Source organism: Trachypithecus francoisi, unplaced genomic scaffold (assembly GCF_009764315.1).
Source record: "Trachypithecus francoisi isolate TF-2019V2 unplaced genomic scaffold, Tfra_2.0 Lachesis_group5, whole genome shotgun sequence".
Classification (NCBI taxonomy): domain Eukaryota; kingdom Metazoa; phylum Chordata; class Mammalia; order Primates; family Cercopithecidae; genus Trachypithecus; species Trachypithecus francoisi.
Window position 1 is genome coordinate 73,798,937 of NW_022681470.1, and position 18,994 is coordinate 73,817,930.

The window sequence follows — 18,994 nt, forward strand, 5'->3', positions numbered from 1 at the left end:
AAAATTAACCCACAAACAAAGCAAAAACATAGGTGAGGTAACTCAGCTCATGTCTGCAGTGCTTACATAAAGGTCCTTTGCATATATGGAGTGGAAAAGATAAAAACCATATGTTTACAGCCTTTTGATGTTGCAGAAAATGCTGGCTGTGCCCATGTTGCAATAGTTCTTTGTCTCATATTTCTGGTGTCATTTCTAAAACTGTGGCATTTCCCTTCCAAAGTTTGTAATCCTATAATACTACAACACACATACACAAAATGCATTGCATATCACTTGCAATTGGAAACTTACAACAACATGATGCCAAGCTATCCTGAGACAAGCGCTCAGTAACATGTAGTATAAATTTTAATTGAGCATAAACGCTTGACAAAAACTCTCTCGAGATATTTCTGGCATATTCCGATTGGCAATGGTGCCATGATACCATGATTTTAATCCTTCTATAAACTTAACTGATGCCAATATAAATCTTATTACCTAACTTCCCTAATCATCTAATTATAAACATCTAAAAATGTGAAACACAATAATAATTTTAATGACCTGAGGCAAACCAATCTGTATCTTCAAAAATAAATAAATAAATAAAACTCCTAAATAAAATGCATCCACTGAAGAGATGCTGCAAACAGAGAACTGCTTTGAGTTCAATCTTTGAGTCCTCAGGTAAATTGAAATCCCAGGCTTTTGGGAACTACCAGGCAGTGTTGTAGGAATGCTGGACAAAGACAATAGCTGTGAGATTATCTCAAGATTAAGGGCAAGGTTTTCTTATAAAAACTGCTTTTCAATAGTCATTTACTTTGATTGGAATGATTTTACTAATTCAAACCTTTCCCTCAAAGTCAAACAACATACACATTCTAGAGTTCAAACAAATCTTCTTACCTTCTCTGCTACCTGGGAAATATATTGTCTTACATGATCTTTTAAAGCATTTTTTTTTTCCTTTTCTTTAATCAGTCTAAAAAATCATATACAAGTAATGTTCAGCATTTTAAGACTTAATGGCAACTTTGGTGATCAAGTCTTCACAAAGTAAAATAATCAGGCCCACCTTTTAGCTGAAGGAGCACAGGCCAGATCAGACTTGACTGCTCCAAGACCCCAATCACATTCTCGCCACATTCAGGATCTAAATGCACAATTCCTAATTACATTCATGACGTGAATTTCACATCAGTTCTAAAAAGCCAAAATCAGAAAGTCGGGGTGAAAGTTTCAGTTTGCTGAAGTTTTATGTAAAATTACTGCTACTTAAGGTCCTGATTTTATTTTATGAAGACTGACCCCTGTTTACACTGGAGACTTAGGTATGAAAAATCCCATTTTTAAACATTCACATGTTTTTATAACTTATTTCAGGATCTTAGTGCTTAAGTCAGTGTCTCCACACAGCCAAATACTTTTGAATGATCAAGAAAAATGCAGTTTAATGCACTAAATTGATAACTTCAATGATTTTAAAAACTGCAAAAGAACACATGTAATCTTTTTGGATGTACTGTGAGACTATAAACAATTAATTTGACACCAGAGTGTTGGTTATATGAAATACACTTTAAAATTCATTTTAAACTGATATTTTCTGATTTTATTAACTATCATTAAGCTATGTACCCACAACGTAATTACTGTACATAATGGAGGATACTTAAAAATACTAAACAGAAGAGAATAAACATTTCTTAAGAAAAAAATACACTGGAAGGCAAGTGGTGTTAAATTAATTTTTTAAGATAGTGACTGTGGAATGGAAACATAATTTTTAGAATTTATGTAGTTCATAATGATTTGAATATTCTTGGTATATTCAATGTGTGTTAAAGACAGTCATAATTAAATTGGTAGGCAATATTACTTCTAAAATAAAATTAGTAGCAAAGTCTCAGGGGAAAAAAGCCATTTTAAAAATAAGAATAAGTGTAAATAAAGAATGAAGAAATGAGTATATAATTACAATTTAAGCCTGGAATATAAAAGACATTGAAAGTAATATATATTACCGAGATGCTACTGAAAGAGAATTATAAACAAAATTTTAATTTTTTACTTTTCAATAGTATTCTTTTAGTAAAGTTTACATTATATTCTCAAATAGATCCACCTTATATAAATGTCTATATTTGAACACATTTTTGGAGTGTTAGAAATCAGTGTAATTACACTGGTCATTGGAGAAATGAAAATCAAAACCAAAATGAGACCACCCCACACCAGTTAGAATGGCAAACATTAAAAAGTCAGGAAACAACAGATGCTGGAGAGGATGTGGAGAAATAGGAACACTTTTACACTGTTGATGGGAGTGTAAATTAGTTCAATCATTGTGGAAGACAGTGTGGTGATTCCTCAAGGATCTAGAACCAGAAATAGCATTTGACCTAGCAATCCCATTACTGGTATATACTCAAAGGATTATAAATCATTCTGCCATAAAGACACATGCACACATATGTTTATTGCAGCCCTGTTCACAATAGCAAAGACTTGGAAGCAACCCAAATGCCCATCAATGATAGACTGGATAAAGCAAATGTGTCACATATACACCACAGAATGCTATGCAGCCATAAAAAAAAGGATGAGTTCACGTCCTTTGCAGGGACATGGATGAAGCTGGAAACCATCATTCTCATCAGACTAACACAGGAACAGGAAACCAAACACCACATGCTCTCAACTCACAAGTGGGAGTTGAACAATGAGAACACATGGACACAGGGAGGGGAACATCACACACTGGGGCCTGTAGGGGAGTTGGGGGCTAAGGGAGGGACAGCATTAGGAGAAATACCTAATGTAGATGATATGTTGATGGGTGCAGCAAACCACCATGGCTCCTATATACCTATGTAACAAACCTGCATGTTCTGTACATGTATCCCAGAACTTAAGGTATAATAAAAAAGAAAAAAGAAATCAGTGTAATGACAATACATATATATGCAAAAAGCTTACATTTGCATGTGTTCAAAGAAGAGTTATGTGTGTGTGCATGTGTGTACAGATATATATGTATGTGTGTGTGTGTATATATATATACATCTCTCTCTCTATATATACTTTCTCTAATTAATTAAATTATTATTTTCTTATTTCAGACCTCTTCCTGGATATGGCCAAGCCTGGAAGTTTCAAAATACATGTTATTCTGAACCTAATAAACAAAACATATGTCCAACCTTTAACCTAATATATACTAGAATTCGTTTAATTTAAAAAGAGAAACATACTTTTAAATGTCCCTTTCTCTTTGCCAAACAAAATATTCACAAACTGACTCAAATGCCAAGATTCAACACAATGATCCATTTTCTGAATTCATGCAACCCCCTTTATTAACTATGATTTTTTTGCCAGCTTTTTTTCCTATGTAAGTAGTGCTGATTTAAAAAAAAAAAAAAAAATGGAGGTAGTATATATACTCTCTAATGAAATTACTGATTGTACTTATTTGTGGTTTGCCGACCTGGATGAAAACACAAATTAAGTCACATAACTAAACACACAAAAAAAACTTAGAATAAACCAAACAATAAATTTTTTTTTAGAGCTGGAAAATATAACACACCAAACGACAATCAACTTTTAATTTGTCAATAAGGACAGTATCTTTGCAATATTAATCTGAAATCCTGGTTCAGGATTTACCTAATTTTGTTTTATTTTGCTTTTCTCTTCTGAGAGTCTTAGAAGAATTTTCTGCATGTGTTTTGAGTTTATAGTTTTAAAAAAAGAGAAAATGAGTGTATGCTCCCTCGCATGCCTTCTCTACACCTAAACAGAGCCATTTACATAGCCCATTGAACACTGTTTAGTAAACAAGGCGGGTACAAGTCCAGAGTGGCTTCTATCTTCCAGTCCTGCCGTCTTTTTTAAAAACAAGGCAGGGGTTCTGTTTTTAGTACACACTTCGGTTCAGTGTTAATCCTGTTTTATGTTGTTCACACCTGCTGCTGACTAGCAGCCTGCTGATGGGCTGGGGCTCATGCTGCTTGGAGAAATCCCACTAAAACTAACGAAGAAGCTGGACAAAAGCTACTGTACAGAGCTGGAAACAAAGCCTGCCCAGGGTCCAGAAGACAAGAGAAGCAAACCCCACAAAATCTTTCCTGTCATTTGCAAATAAGGCTCCAATGTCCCAAGTTTGCCATTAAACAAAAAAAGGCAACCAATTGCTTTTTTTGAAAAGTCTGACTGCCATTGGGTTATTTATATTCCTGAGCTTTTTATGTCTTTCGGTAAAACTGATGCAAATACAGTTTTAAAAAATGCTGTTGTAATCAGGTGTACATGTGAGTCACTACTTTGAGTCCTTAACAAAAGAATCTGTACTTAATCATTCATTTAAAATACTCTATGGTTAACCTTTCTACTCATAGAATTTTGCATCCAAAGTGAACAGAGAATAAATATATTCTGCCATCAGTGTCCATGGTGTGACCAGGACAGTGACTCGTGTACTAAGACTGCTCTCCTCCCACCGCCCCCACCCCACTGCACTGCATGAGCCTAATAGCAAACATCAAAAGGAATGATTTCTTTTTTGATCTTAGTACCAGTGATAAATCAAATTCAGTGCCACAGACAGGGGGGAAATGCACTACTAAGGGAAAACTCCAAGGCTGACAGTGGGACCAGGCAGAAGCATTCGCTCAATCAAGTTTCAGTAAACGATGCCCACCCTTCTTGTTGAAACAAGATGTAAGCTGTCGTGCATTTACCCAGAGTGAGAAAAACGTACTGAGTCCTGATGTGACCCTAAGTTAAGAAGCACTTTGTACTGACATTTCCAGCAGTGGCATCAGAGCCCCTCCCTCCTACCTATCGACCGACTGAGCCAATTTCCTTCCTATCTGGGAGCCAGGTTCTGCCCTCAGGTGGGCCAAGAAAGCTCCTATTGGCCAGTGCAGGGCAGTTCCAATAGGAGCTGCACATCTGGGGGATCAAATGGTGGCTCTGGGGTCATTTTATTACATCTCCTGAAGCACCTTTCCTGACTGCAATAGCCAATAAAGCATCCTGGGCTCCACTGCCAACTCGAAGTTCTGTAGCTGCCCGCTCTACAGTGGTGCACAGATTTCATGGAGCACAGTTTTAATGCTTCTCTGGGGGAAGCACAAAAAGCACTAACTAGCATATTAAGGTTCTCTTAACGAATGAATGTGAGAATGAAATATTTGAGGTGTTGGTATCTTTTTCCCAACTTGTTTTGAAACTATTTACCCTTAGCAATGTGCTCTTTCTAGGGGGTTACTACTTTTTCTCATAGGCGGTTTCTCTGGCGTTTGTGACATGGTCTTCCTCAGCAGATGCAAATTTTACATGGATTCTCAAAAGCAGCAAAGCAACCACAGAAGACATAGCAGATAAATGCATACTTTTTCAGTGTGTACAATACTTCATACTTGGCAGCTATTTAATGATGCTAGAAAAAAAAAGTTGCTAAAAATGATATTATAAGATACTTGGTATAATTGTATATAGAATTCATCTGTCTCCCATCATCTGTGACAGCCCATCAGAAAAATAATAAAAAAAGTTGTTGCTTTCAATTTGATTATGGAATATGAACAGTAGAGAAATAAATTTAATTATTGTGTTGAATCATATGAAATTACTGATACTTGACCACTGTTTGACCTACAAAAATGGCAACTTCACATGCCTCTGCCTAATATAATTAGAATCCCATTACCTTACTTTCATTCAAAAAAGTCTTGATGTTTCATCAAGGAATTTTATGATTTCAAACTTGACCTTCCTATTGCTTTTTCCCTCAGAAAGCCACATCAATTTTTTTTTTTTAAATTAATATGAAAATGAGAGAACTTATCCAAGTCTATTTTAAGACTGGAACCTATTAAGGGCTTGGGTACACAGGCCCTAGTGGTAAACATTTCATGTGAAATGAAGTTTTTTGCATGTAAGAACATTTACATATTCAATGGAATGTTTACTATATCCTCCCCTTTTGGTGAAGCCACTTAGCAATGCTATGTAACAGAACAGCAAATGCTTCATTCCAAGTGCCAAGACTGCACGATAATGGAATATGATAGAAAAATCTTATCCTTGAGGTCCTTGACTAAAGGATTTGAGACATGAATTTTTTTTTTTTCCAGCGCCTTTGTAAGTTTAGTCAGGACAAAAAGATTTCAGTGTATCAGCAGTAGTGACGGTTTTCAGATCAAATGATATTTAGTGTTTTGCATGTAGTATTGACGACATGATGAATACCCTCGGATAAGAAGGAAAAAAATATAAGCAGCTGTGCGCTTGATCAAGGTGCGCTACCTGCTGCTGCCTCCCAGCACTGCTGCTAAGCTTGCCCACTTCTGAAGAAAGTGAAGACCATCTTATTTTGATTATAGTGCTTTCCTCGGGCAGGAATTTTTATTTCCATTTGAATCTTAAACCATTACATTTCCAGTGATGCATTTTTATGTTTACAATTGACATCTTCATAAAAGAATGAAACCTTTGAGCAACAGCTCAAAAGCATGAAGGTTGCCTGCAGTAAGTACTTAAATTACTTTACACCTAAATGGAGCCCAGTTGTTTTTAGTTAAAATTTAATAAACCTTAAACTGATGACCTTTCTTCCACAGAAAGGTCCCGAGTTGCAAAAACGAACTTTCCAATGAAATATATTTTAAGGAACTAGTGCTGAACAAAGGGCTATTTAAAGCTGAACGCTTTGTCAATTTATCAGCTTGCGAACATTCTGTTCCTGAATTCCCCACTGCTGCTGAATGTATAGAACGGTGGTGCCTTGCTTAATCGAATACTATTGATTCGAGTGTGTCACAGTGATCTCATTGAGAGTAATCAATAGTAATCCAAAATCAATCAATCTGCTCTTGCACTATCATTTATCAAATCTGAATACACCAAATTATTTGTAGGCGTCAAATTACAAAGAAGAGAAAATGGCAGAACTGAGAGAGTTAATGGTTTATATTGAAGAAAAAAACCAATATCTCTTTTTTCAAGGGGAGGTGCTTTAAGATGGACTATTTCTTGGACAAACACATTTATCTTCTCATTAAAGAATCCTAACTTTATAATTAATCTCATTCCTTTCTTGAAAAGAAAAAAAAAAGATTTCTCCTGTAGGAGTTTGCTCATTCAGCACAACTCACAGATGCCCTAACTTATTTAACCAGAGCAGACTAGCATTTTACAAGTCTGATCAGCTAAGTTGCAAATACCTGTAACCCATCTGCTGAAAAAAACAGAGGAGACTGGATTGACATAGGGCATAACTACATCTTCTAACATCAGAAATGATGTTTAATAGAATTGGAGTGGAGAAAGGAGTACTTAATTTCTCCAGAGAACGTACAGCAGAGATGCACCTGCTTATCAAAGAAGCTGCTGTTGATGCTGAAGTTTCTTTTATCAACATATTCACCTGTAATTTCGTCAAGGTAATAAATCCCTCTATTCATTACAGCACACTCAAAAGCACCCCTCCTATTTAACTTGAATGAAAAAAGGCACAGAGTGTCTAAAACATTTACTTTTGCTAATGTAAAAGTGTTGGCATTTTACTTCATTCCCGATAAGCTGGTGCCAGTAGAAGTGATTATTCTTTTCTTATTCAAAGCCTATCAGCATTTCGAAAAGCTTTCTCAATCTTATCAGGTGTATGAACAGCACAGTTAACTGAAAACAGTTTGTACTGCTCCTCTCTCTTTCTGCCAAGCTATCTGATAAACCCCCAACTAACTAACTGTATTTACACACAATCAAACATAAGTTGTATCTTCTATGCACTCTAGCCAGATTCGAGTTTACCATAGGTTTTTCTGCTGTGACATTAACTTAACAAAAATGTCAGCCTCCAGTATCCCAAACTGACAACAATCATGAAAACACTATAAAAGCACTCAACTAGAATGCACAACAAACAGAAACAAAAAGAAAAACAAATATAAAAAGTTGAAGGCAATCTCTTCGGAATTCAGAGGGAAAATGAAGTGTACACTGTATGCAAAATGGGTGAATATCATGCACTTACCTTTTACCAAAGTAAATGACCCTTTAATAAAACAGATGAATAGAAACAGAAATTGTGAAGGAAAATACTGCTGGGATAGAGGAAGGGAAGGTGTTTAGGAAAGTGTTTTAGAACCGAGCAGGCATTCCCCCCACACTTCAGGTTATCTCAATGTGGCAGCAGAGAAGTTCTATAATGTAAGCAAAGGAAGACAATAGACAATATCACCGAACTTACCCCAGAAACTGAAGACAAGATAGAAAGCAAGGCTGTCACATATGGTGACCGCATTCTCAGGATAGATTTTCCAATCATTAAAACCCTCATAAATGCTCTAGACATTAAAGTTTTGTTCACTATAAGAAAATAAAGAAATAAAAAAATACAATTTGAGTTTTTAACCTCATTATTTGTCTTATTCTTCAGACTTAACCAACTGAATAGTTCAATATAAAGGCATGAAAAAAGAATCATCATTCACACTAAAGTAAATAGATGATCTGTTCTCCATTTCTATCTATTAATAAATGCTTAAACTAGTTCATGGCTCATATGAATCGAAAGACACACCTAATCATTTATGGATAGTACTTTGGAGCATGAAAGATAACAATGACATTTCTAGAACATAAGAGAAATCAGAAATCTACTTGAATGACTGAGTAACAACAAATTCCTGACCCTAGGAAAGAATCTCTGCCTGAGCTTCTGTGCATAAATTGTCCATTTGTTCCTCACCTCCCTTTGCTGAATGACTAAGAGAGAACAGAAAAAGGCGGCCACATGCTCCCACCTGAGCCCAACTCCTGATGCTGTCTAGACTCCAAGAACAGAATGAGCCTTCCTTTAGATGTGTAGACCAATAAGATGAATTAGCCAAGTGTGTAGTTCAGTACAATTCAGCTGATGGTTGCTTTTCCATCTGTGACACTATGATCCCATGACTGATGAGGCAGGTCTCATTCAAGTCTATGGATAAAAGGGATGCTTCCGTCATTTCATAGGACCCAGCACCAACTGTATACAGTCACTTTGTCATAGGAAAAAGACATGGTTCTCAGCAACCATATCCATCTTTCCCTTTCTTTGGTCATGAACGGTTGGTTATGGGTATGATATTCCTCCTCAAAATATCTGATCTGTTTTAATGAATTAATGGCTGAAAAGAAATTTAAAATTGTCAGAATATTCTTTTATTTATTGAAAAATGAGTACAATTTAACATGCCCATCTTACATTTTTGGAGAAGTTGATGTACTAGGATACTTTGGAATTATGGAGGGCAAAGGGCAATCAATTGAACAACCTCACAGTTTATTATTTTTTTCTCTTTAATGAATACCTCAGTCTATAATTTTTTATATGACCTGCTATTTTGGTTAATTTTGGATGCAGTTCTGGATATATGATTAATATGCAGTTACTATTATTTTCAAAGCAACGTAAGTTCTTATAAATATTGTTACATAATAACTGCCTTGAAAAGTATCATTTTAAGATATTTTCACTCACATTGTGAGTATGAAAAAAATATATAGTTCTTTAACGAGTCCTTTGTTCAAAATCTCAAAGGCTATGAAGAATGAGTAACATCTTTCTAGAATAGATGAAAAAGGAATTATCATTTACAAAGATACTGTTCTGATCATGGGAAAAAAAGAATTTACTGTGCTTCTGCCTATTTTCTGTGCATAAGTTCTTAATTTACGTTTTAATTTTCTCTTTTTTCCTTTTGCATATTGAATATGTCATACAAAATGAAAGCGTAAGATTTTTTTTCTTTTCCAGAAAATGTATGCAAAGTGCAACAAAAAGAGGTGTTCCCTGATAAAGGTGGATTGTGCATGTTCCTTTGGATTCTCCCCTTCTTTAAGTTTTTATTTACTTCACAAATAAGAGCAACTGAGGTTCACCACTTCAGAGACTTTTGTCTTTCTAATCCTATTTTGCTTTCAGGGTAGTAGAAAAATTTCAACAAGCCTAAGTTATTCTTTTTTTTTTTCTTGGAAACTTATTGTTATCTATGCTATCTGTATTCCTACAGTTCATTTTTAAAGATAAGTAAGCAAGCAAGCTGTTTTTTCATTACATTTATACTAGCCATCAATCTGATATGAGAATTTACTGGTAGGTTCCCTTTTATTTAGTACCATCTTAGCCAACTGTTTGCAGAGAAGGTGTATAATGAAACAAAGTTAAATTGACACGTCTGTGATATACCTGATAGCCCTCAGTATGCCCAATATTAATTTGTTTTCTTTGGCTAGGTAAGTCCCGCCAAAGCATATTACACATAATGTGTACTTCCAACCAAAATGAGGAAAAGTATATATGAAATTTTGTTTCACTCAAAGAAAAATGAGAAGTCACAGACGAATATATATGACAAAGATTATTTTTTATAATTAAAATATAAATGTACTTTTCAGTTCTTTTAGAATTTAATCTAATCTGAAATAGGTTCCCTGTAAGTTTTGGCAATTTAATAAGTATTTAAAAATTTTTAAATGCCAAAACCAAGTGTTTTCCTTTTCTATATTGTTTGAAAGAACTGCATATAGCCATAGGTTGTATTTCTAATTGTTAGTGTTGTGTGTTTTATAGCTACATTGAAATGCACATATAGATCTATGCCAGTATACTGAAATGGACTTTAATTGACCAGAAATAAGCCACTTTCTTTAAAACTGTGCTTTTTCTTTCATTGTTTTGCCTTAGTAAGTTACCTTCCAAGTATACGTGCATTGTCATAAATTAAAATGACACATCATTTGAAGAAATCAAAACATCAAAAACAAGTTTCCCTCAAACATTTAAAAATATTTTTAAACATTATAAGGGGAAATGTGTGTATATACACACATATATACAACACTAACTAAATCTAAACTCTCTCAATTCAATAGTTTTGGATAATTGGTTAGAAGATACATTTGGAAAACCCTGAATAATTGATTAGAAAACACATTCGGAAAATACTGAGAAATATTGTCCAAATCATAGAACAAGAAACATGTTTCACTTCTGGGAAGAAAAAGTAGAGTGGAGAGATGTGTGTGCTAAAACTCTGAATGGGAATTATTTTATTAGCTAAGATTTCCTAGACCTTACAAAGTACAAGTCTAAAAATGAACTTCAAACAAAAATAAAAGGCCAGGTAAATCATTCAAAAGTCTGTCATTCCCTACCCTCAGGTAATAAAGGAGTTAACTTTGATCTGCTAGACTGGCATAAAGAAGCGGTTAGCAGAATTTTTTAAAAAACACAATAGCAGTAAATTTGTTAAAATGTTACGCAAATAAATAAAAGTAGGCAATGAATCTAGGAATTTTAAACAGAATATGAATTAGAACAAGAATTAGAATAGAAAGAGCAATTGCATAAGTGGTTTCTCTCAACACTCATTTACTAAGTAAATTCACAGACTTCTAAACTTACCTCTTAGAATAAAATTAAATAATTCTGAAATCTATAATGTACTTTATAGAAATATAATACTTATTAATTTTATATATTTGCTTTTAGAAAAAGAGCAAATGACATGTTTATGTAGTGCAGATAAATGAAATTCATATTTTGCATTTGTTTGAAAGCTATCATGCTTTATATTAAGATGTATTTGTCAGGTCCAATTGTGTAAGAAAAGAATGTAGCCAAGAGCTAATTCAAATTTGTTTCTTGGATATGGGCCCAAACCATTAAATTATACATTTAATATCAGCAATTTCTTTCCTATTTTACAAATTATTTATGATTTCTAGATACTGAATACATGAATAACAATAATGTGAAAATTCTAAAATCAGAAACAAACTGACTTACTAGGTTACCTGTTAACTGTCTAATACACACTAGTTAAATAAACTCAGTTTAAAATCAGATCTGTAAATAACTGAAATACCAATTCCAGGTTAAAATCACGCCTGGCAAATTTAACTGGCAACTAACTGATTAGAATAATGCTTGAGATCTACTTTATTATATAAATGTACATGAATACTTTTAGCAGCATATCTATAATCTACATAGATTACCTCTTCCCATATACATGCATATTTCACATGCATACTATACATGCACACAAATATACTCCTGTGTATCCTATTGACTGCTTTGAGTTTAAAGTACCATGTGTGTACTTATTTATTAATAATATTATAGATCATGTATACCCACATATACATGGCTATCAAAAAAAATCAATGACAAAACATACAAAATGCAATGGAAAGACTGTCAAGCGGCAGAGATGCTTGGTGTCATCCTTGCACTATCAAATATACACATAAGTATGATTGGAGAAAGAGAGGCTAAATATTTCACTGTCAGAGAATGTAGAGAACTGCAATTCATTTCTATCCCTTGTGCTTTAGGACAATGACAATTTAATACAATGCCAGTGGATGTAAAAGAGATAAAAACTGAACAAACTGGGCCAGTATAATCAAAGATTTTTCTCCAGAGAGCTGGCTAGGGCCGGAGCTCATATGCACTTACAACAGATCAACATTGTATTGTTTCTCTCTTCCATGAATTTGCTGTGAAGCAAAATTCAGAGCAAAGCTTAAGTGCTGCAATGATTCTAAAGTTCTATTGAGATCCCTCAGACCCTCTCCTCTTATTTCTAAAAGCTGGATAGGTGATGCTAAAAAGTTTATTTTATATTAATTGGTTTAATATAAATCATTGCTATTAATTGTCATTTGTATGAAAAAGTATATCTCATCAGCTTATAATTTATTTTATAAAATAATATCAAGCAAAACCTTCAGTGCTTAACATCACTTTACAAGTAAGACAAATAAACATTTTGTTTAGTCATTGGGCTAAAACAAATGTTGAGGAATTTTTCGTAAGTGATACGGACTTGAGATTGGGCATTATGCCTACCTTCCAAAAGAACGGTTTCTTCTTTGTCTGTAATTCTTGCAGGAGTGAGGTATTGTGAAAGTATTATTAAACAGAATCATAGAGAAGTTAGCTGCCCTCTTTGATGAATAGCACCAGGTATCTAAAATTAATTGCAAAAGTATGGCCCGGCTAATGAGATGGTCCTTATCTTTTCTCAGCACAGGAAGCACAAGTATTTTTCTGCTGGCTCAATATTTTAGGAAAATGCCTAGAGTGTTATTAACTAAGTAAGAAAAAAAACTGATTAAAATACCCCAAAGAAATAAATTATTATAAATTGTAAAATCTGAAAAATTTAGAGTTAAAACTCTAATTTTCCTGCATTATTTTTAAACCTTCTTTTCTTTTCTTTTTTCACTTTAAAAAGAACAACAACAAAAAAATCTTTCCTCCTGCTTCTATTAGCATTTTTAAAAGCTGAATTAATTACTATTCTTTATAAAATGGCCAATATATATTATAGGTCAGATTAAATCAAAGAAATATATCAAAGGCCGTCAATTTAGAAAAAAAAAAAAAAAGAACAATGATACCTTGTTTGGGGAAAACACTAGAAAAATGATCATCTATGCAAGAGAATTAATGGATATCCACAAGGGCTTTGCTAATAACATGGGTTAATTACCGCTGCAACACACTAGGCTCAGTAAATAAAGCAGCAGTGCCATAAACACATTAACATGAGAAACCATCACTGTAAGAAGAAATAGCTAACACCATCACCCTTAGCTCTGTCCAGGAAATGGAAAGCTGTTTTTTAGTCCTTTCTATAAAAAAGGGATTTTTAAACTTACCACCAAATGTGTATAGGGTAATACATAAATACCCTGACACAAAGGGCTAGTGGAACATGGGGTACTCATCATTTATCCACCACTCCTATTCAACATATATTTCATTAACTCAGGAACACTTGTTTTTTTGTTGTTTACTTCAAGAAGAAAAAATCATATGTTATATAATACTCGTCCTCTGGCCACTTCAACTATATGTAGTTTGGAACATGTACAACGATTATTTAATTTTCAGGAAAATAGAATTAATCTGCTCACTTTAGTAATGTAATGGGCAAGGTTACAAGACTACAGCTCAAGAATGCTCACAACTAATTGCAGCTGGTTGTCACTTCAAGCAATTTACAGAGAAATCATCTGAAAACCCCACCAACACCACATACCTTTAAGGCTGCAGGTGTTTTCAAGATTTGCAGGGAAAAAATAAAAAACGAAACATGAAGAAAAGTCATGTGGGCTCCAAGTCTAGAGTTTAAGTATTCTTACTCGAAAAAATAAAGTGTCTGTTCAGAGTTCTCAAATAACATCACATCTAAAGTGACTTGGCCAAACTCTTATCATTCCCTATTAAAAAAAAAAAAAAAGGCATCCCCCTCTGATTTTGGCTTTTTTTGTTGTTGTTACTGTTACTGCATAAATTTTTCCTTTCTGCCTATTTTATCACTTATAATTTGACATTATGGAATTACTTTGGGATTGTTGTATTTTTTTTTTAATTAGTATAGATTTAAAAAAGGAGAGATGAGAAAAAGAAAAAACATGAAAACCCTGAAACAGAAAGAGTGAAACATGCAAAATAAAACTTGTGTAGCTCCAAACACGAATCTTAAAACACAAAACTTAAATTTTCAATGTCTGGACTTCAGCGATCAGGCAGGCTGAAATTTACTAAACTGTTCTCTCCTCGCCTTGTCTGTTTTGGAGTGTTTCAGTTGCCTTTCCTTCTTCCAACAGCTGTGACAACTGTTAAAACAGTCAGTAAAATTAAGTCCGCTCTATAATCCTGTAGTCAATGTTACATTTTAATCAGAGGTTGAAAGGGATTCATGTGATGAGCACACTCATTTAGAATGATTAGACTGACACATATGTCAAAATGAGCAGATATATTATTTTCATCTATTTATGCTATCAGCTATTACTGCTATTAAATGTGAAACAAGCTTTCAAGTATTATGTTTTTTAATGTGCTGGCACATTTCCTAAAATAAAAAAATACATAGTTAGAGGTTAACATTTTAAGCTCTCTTAATGGTGGTCAATAAATTGTATGAATCTTTTTAACAACCTCCAAAGCAGAAACTGTCCAATATTTTCCTCTAAAACTGTGTAACTCTGGTTTCATTTCTGTGTATACATACACGTGATGGGGTTTAACCCAGTACAATTACTATGAATATTAATAGCATGTATAAATTCTGTGGTTTATTAATTGAGACAGAGAGGCAGATGCGTTGCTTAGCATTAGATCTTTCTGTCTGTCCAGTGAACCACGTAACCATCAGAACTGCAGGCAGACAATAAATCTGTATTTTTTAAAGATGACTTTTAATTGAGCCCAAAAGAAAGCTAGTTTGAATCTTGCGCCAAAGCCAAAAGGACATGTGCCTTGATTTCATTTAAATGCATCTGCTTTAAGAGGCTTATCTGAACGAATTCTTCAAATTAGCTATAAGAAGTTAAATTCAAGGAAACTACTTCAAAAAGAAGGCTCTGGGGATTTTAAAAGTTTGTTTTCTTTATTTATTTACAAGACAAAGTTCAGAATCTGGGCGTGCTTGGATAAGACATTCTTCCTGACACGAAGACATCTTAAACTCTCCAATTCTACAGCCCGAAGTACACTAACCTTCAAACTACACTTGAGTGGGCAGTCCTACCTTTGTTTATTTTTCATTTTTATTTTTTACACATCTTAAGGTTGTTTCTTCCCTTGAGTGTTTCAAACTGATGCAAGCACAGCCTTATAATCTTTCAGTTCCTCCTAAATCCATCTCTTGGCTAATATTCCCTGTGTGAGCGTGGACGTGGGCGGATGTGCATGTGTGAGCGTGCATATACACACACACTCACACTCACGCTCAAACATACAGGAGCAGCCACTGAGACTGCAAGTCACTTTTCATCTCTTACTTAATTACAAAGCAATGCAATATGCAGTCACTAAGGACAGCTAGTGGACATCTACCTATAATGCACTACCTCATCTTCTAGAGTTTGATATTTTCTTCACAATCTGTAGAGAAAAATGTTTGCCAAGGGCACTCTTTTCAGAATTATAACAGTTGGTATTACTGTAATGTGAAAGTAAAGCAATATAACTGACTCAACAGAAAGGGAGATAAACCAGTGACAGCTCTGGTGATATACTAATATTTTATCTTAACAGTAGGTTGAAATTAAGTTTATGACCTACTCATTTACACAAAAATGCCTAATTTACTTCTCGTACCCCCTATGAACTCCTCCCCTTTAGTAATCTAAATATATTTTTCCATGTGCATAAAGATATTCATAAATACTAATTAAACTGCATGTAAGAACGAAAGTACTTTTCTATATTTTCTGGACACAATAAATGAGACAAATCCACACTCTGAACAGTGTTTATTTAAGGGGAAAAATTTTAAGTCACTATTGTTTCTTCTTTAGTTCCCCCCCCTTAAATATTTATAATGTGTGAAAATCTCATGTTACCTAATGGACTGATCTGTCAGTTAAGTGCTGACTTAACGCTAACCATGCAAATAACATTATTCTAGCTCAGAATTGCATAGGGCTAGTTTTTAAATTGTTCTCTGAAGGAAAATTAGTAAATGTGCAATTTTGCCTCTAACTCTGCGCGGTAAGAAATGACAAGGAGCTGAAAATATCTGTCAAACTGCAAATACATAAGAGGCACTCAATAGTATAAATCATTTTGAATACTGTATTTTAAAACATCTGTCCTTGGGAAAATGGGTCCTAGTAAAAGATGCATTTTAACAGTTCACTAAGCATTTGTGCCAAGTGCCTATTCTTAGCACCTGAATAAGAAGTGACTGTCACACAGCTGTTTTACTGACAGTCACTGAGCTTTGCCTCAAAGGTAACATTGTAGTCAGAGAACAATTCTCGACTTACTGAATTAGGAGATCACCCTCAACACAAAAGACACAGACAGACACAAACAAGCACTCGTGCACACAAAACACCCAGGGCATTACCTGAATCAGTGTGTAAAGATACAGTCTGTCCGCCCCCACCCCCGCACCCCCACGACGAGTTTAAAAAGGAAAGAAAAAAGGTACCTACTCTTCCTCGTAGTGCAGGGAAAAAGATTCAGGAAGGCAAAGTTCTACCGAATCCATGTGCGACCGGCAACCATTATTTGTGCACCCCAGCTATAAATCAAAGTTTCCTTGACAGAGCACAGTGCAATTAACACAAATGTTCTCCTAGTGACAAGCCTATAGGCACAGCCAGTTGGGACCAAAGCTCTCACACTCTCCTAATCAAGGACTTAAAGCCCCGATTGGAGCTTATTAATATGAAGTAGGGCTTTACATATGCAGTCCCACCGGCCCAGCCGCGCAGCCGATTGGGGGGCCTCTGCCCAATCAGGAGGGAGGCGACGGGAGGCTGCACGGAGCGAGAGGAGCCAGGCAGGTAGGCAGGGTGCAGAGAGCCGAAGGGGGCTGGAAACTGAGAGTGGGCAGAGAAAAAGGGAGCGGAGAAGGGAGCGGTTGAAACGCTCCCAATACACACTCTCGGGTTTGATTTTTTTTTTTTTTTCTCCCTTTTCTCTCTCTCTCTCTCTCTCTCTCTCTCTCTCTCTCTCTCTTTTTCTTCTGGGAAGCTACAAAAGAAGCATAACTAACTTAACTCTCTAAGCACTGGAGGGATTTGCCTTTGATTTCTAACCTAAGATCTCTTTTGCCTTGAAAAGGAGAACACACGCAGACTCTCACTTAATTTGGGAAAGGATTCTGCGGAAGGTAGAGAATTAAGTTTGTCCTGCCGTTGTCTGTGTTTTGATTACACCGGGGGCTGCTGTTTATTTGGTGCTGTACTTTCTCATGTATTCCTAATCATGTCTTTTCCTGTTTTCCTGATGTATGCTGGGCATTAAAAATAATAATAATAATAAAGACATTCTTCTAAATTGTTTGAGCATGTGAACTGGGATCGTCATCTCTGAGGTGGAATGCAGGTTTACACAACTACAGAAGAGGAAACAGTGGCAATACAATTTGAGAGAATGCCTAAGTAAATTGTATGTGTAAACCTTTCTATACCTGCGACTGTCTCTTTACATGTAGATACAACGCATAGGTTTTCAAAACAAAGGTAAACAACCGCAGGACAATTTGGCTTCTTCAGTTTTAGGGGTGGGGAGACTGAGGGTTGTGGGGGTAAATAGCGAATTAAATCTCTCTCAATGCATTTTGACAAAATAAAGACAGCATTTTTTTTTTTTTTTTTTTGTAGGGAGCGCATTACTAAACAGTGCACTAAAAGTATTCTTAATTATTTGTATATATTTCAGTACAAGCTTCCAAACTAGGAGGCATATAATTATATATATATGATTTTACCCAAAACATCCTGCTTTCAAATTAAACACAGTGTACATATTTGTTTCTATACATAAGGCACCCTATATGCTTTAAAAAAATAAACCCAGAAACATTTTATAAACCATCACACAGTCTGGTCACTATAAGAACTAGTTTCAAACAGATAATAATTTACAAAACTAAGAATTCTCAATCAAAAGTGTTCAAAAAATAAATAAATAAAAGGAGGATATAAGAGGACAAGTGTGTTTTTTCATCCTTCAATTGTGTATACCATGTCTTTAATTTCCATATAACAAAGAGTTTGCTTAGGTCCTATTTTAATCTACAGGATTTTTTTATACTAGCAAATGTACATTGGAATAGATACCAGCTATTTATGGCGAAGAGATAACTGCTACCTTATGGAGAGTGAAAAACCCACAATTTTGATATAATTCAGCTCTACTGCTTATCAACCTTTTACGTCTTAAGTCCTACATGATAGAAATAGGATAATCTTTGAGATCAAAATAAATTAGTTCAGATATTCATCGTGTGTTAAATTCACTAAATTAGGACTCAACTCCCTCAACCCTCTCAAATTTTCTAGGTCTTAAAAAAACAAAACACTAAAATAGAGCAGCCACATTAAAATTCAGAATATAAAAATGACAGACATGATTTGGTCCCCCCACAGAAGAAAGCAATTTCACTGCCTTGTATTTAGCTATATC

General features: G+C 34.7%; 1 protein-coding gene across 8 annotated transcripts in view; it reads right to left on the minus strand.

The window, feature by feature from the left end:
* Positions 1-18,994, minus strand: part of ESRRG (estrogen related receptor gamma) — a 657,690-nt gene that overhangs the window by 209,485 nt on the left and 429,211 nt on the right. For 3 of the 8 annotated variants that reach the window (XM_033200765.1, XM_033200759.1, XM_033200758.1), the window contains exon 1: positions 17,014-17,237. The exons of the other annotated variants lie outside the window; for them this stretch is intronic. In XM_033200765.1, the coding sequence (XP_033056656.1) occupies positions 17,014-17,069 (56 nt within the window). In that variant the 5' untranslated portion in view covers positions 17,070-17,237. Of the gene's footprint in view, positions 1-17,013; positions 17,238-18,994 lie in introns of those variants that run through there. 8 annotated transcript variants of the gene reach the window in all.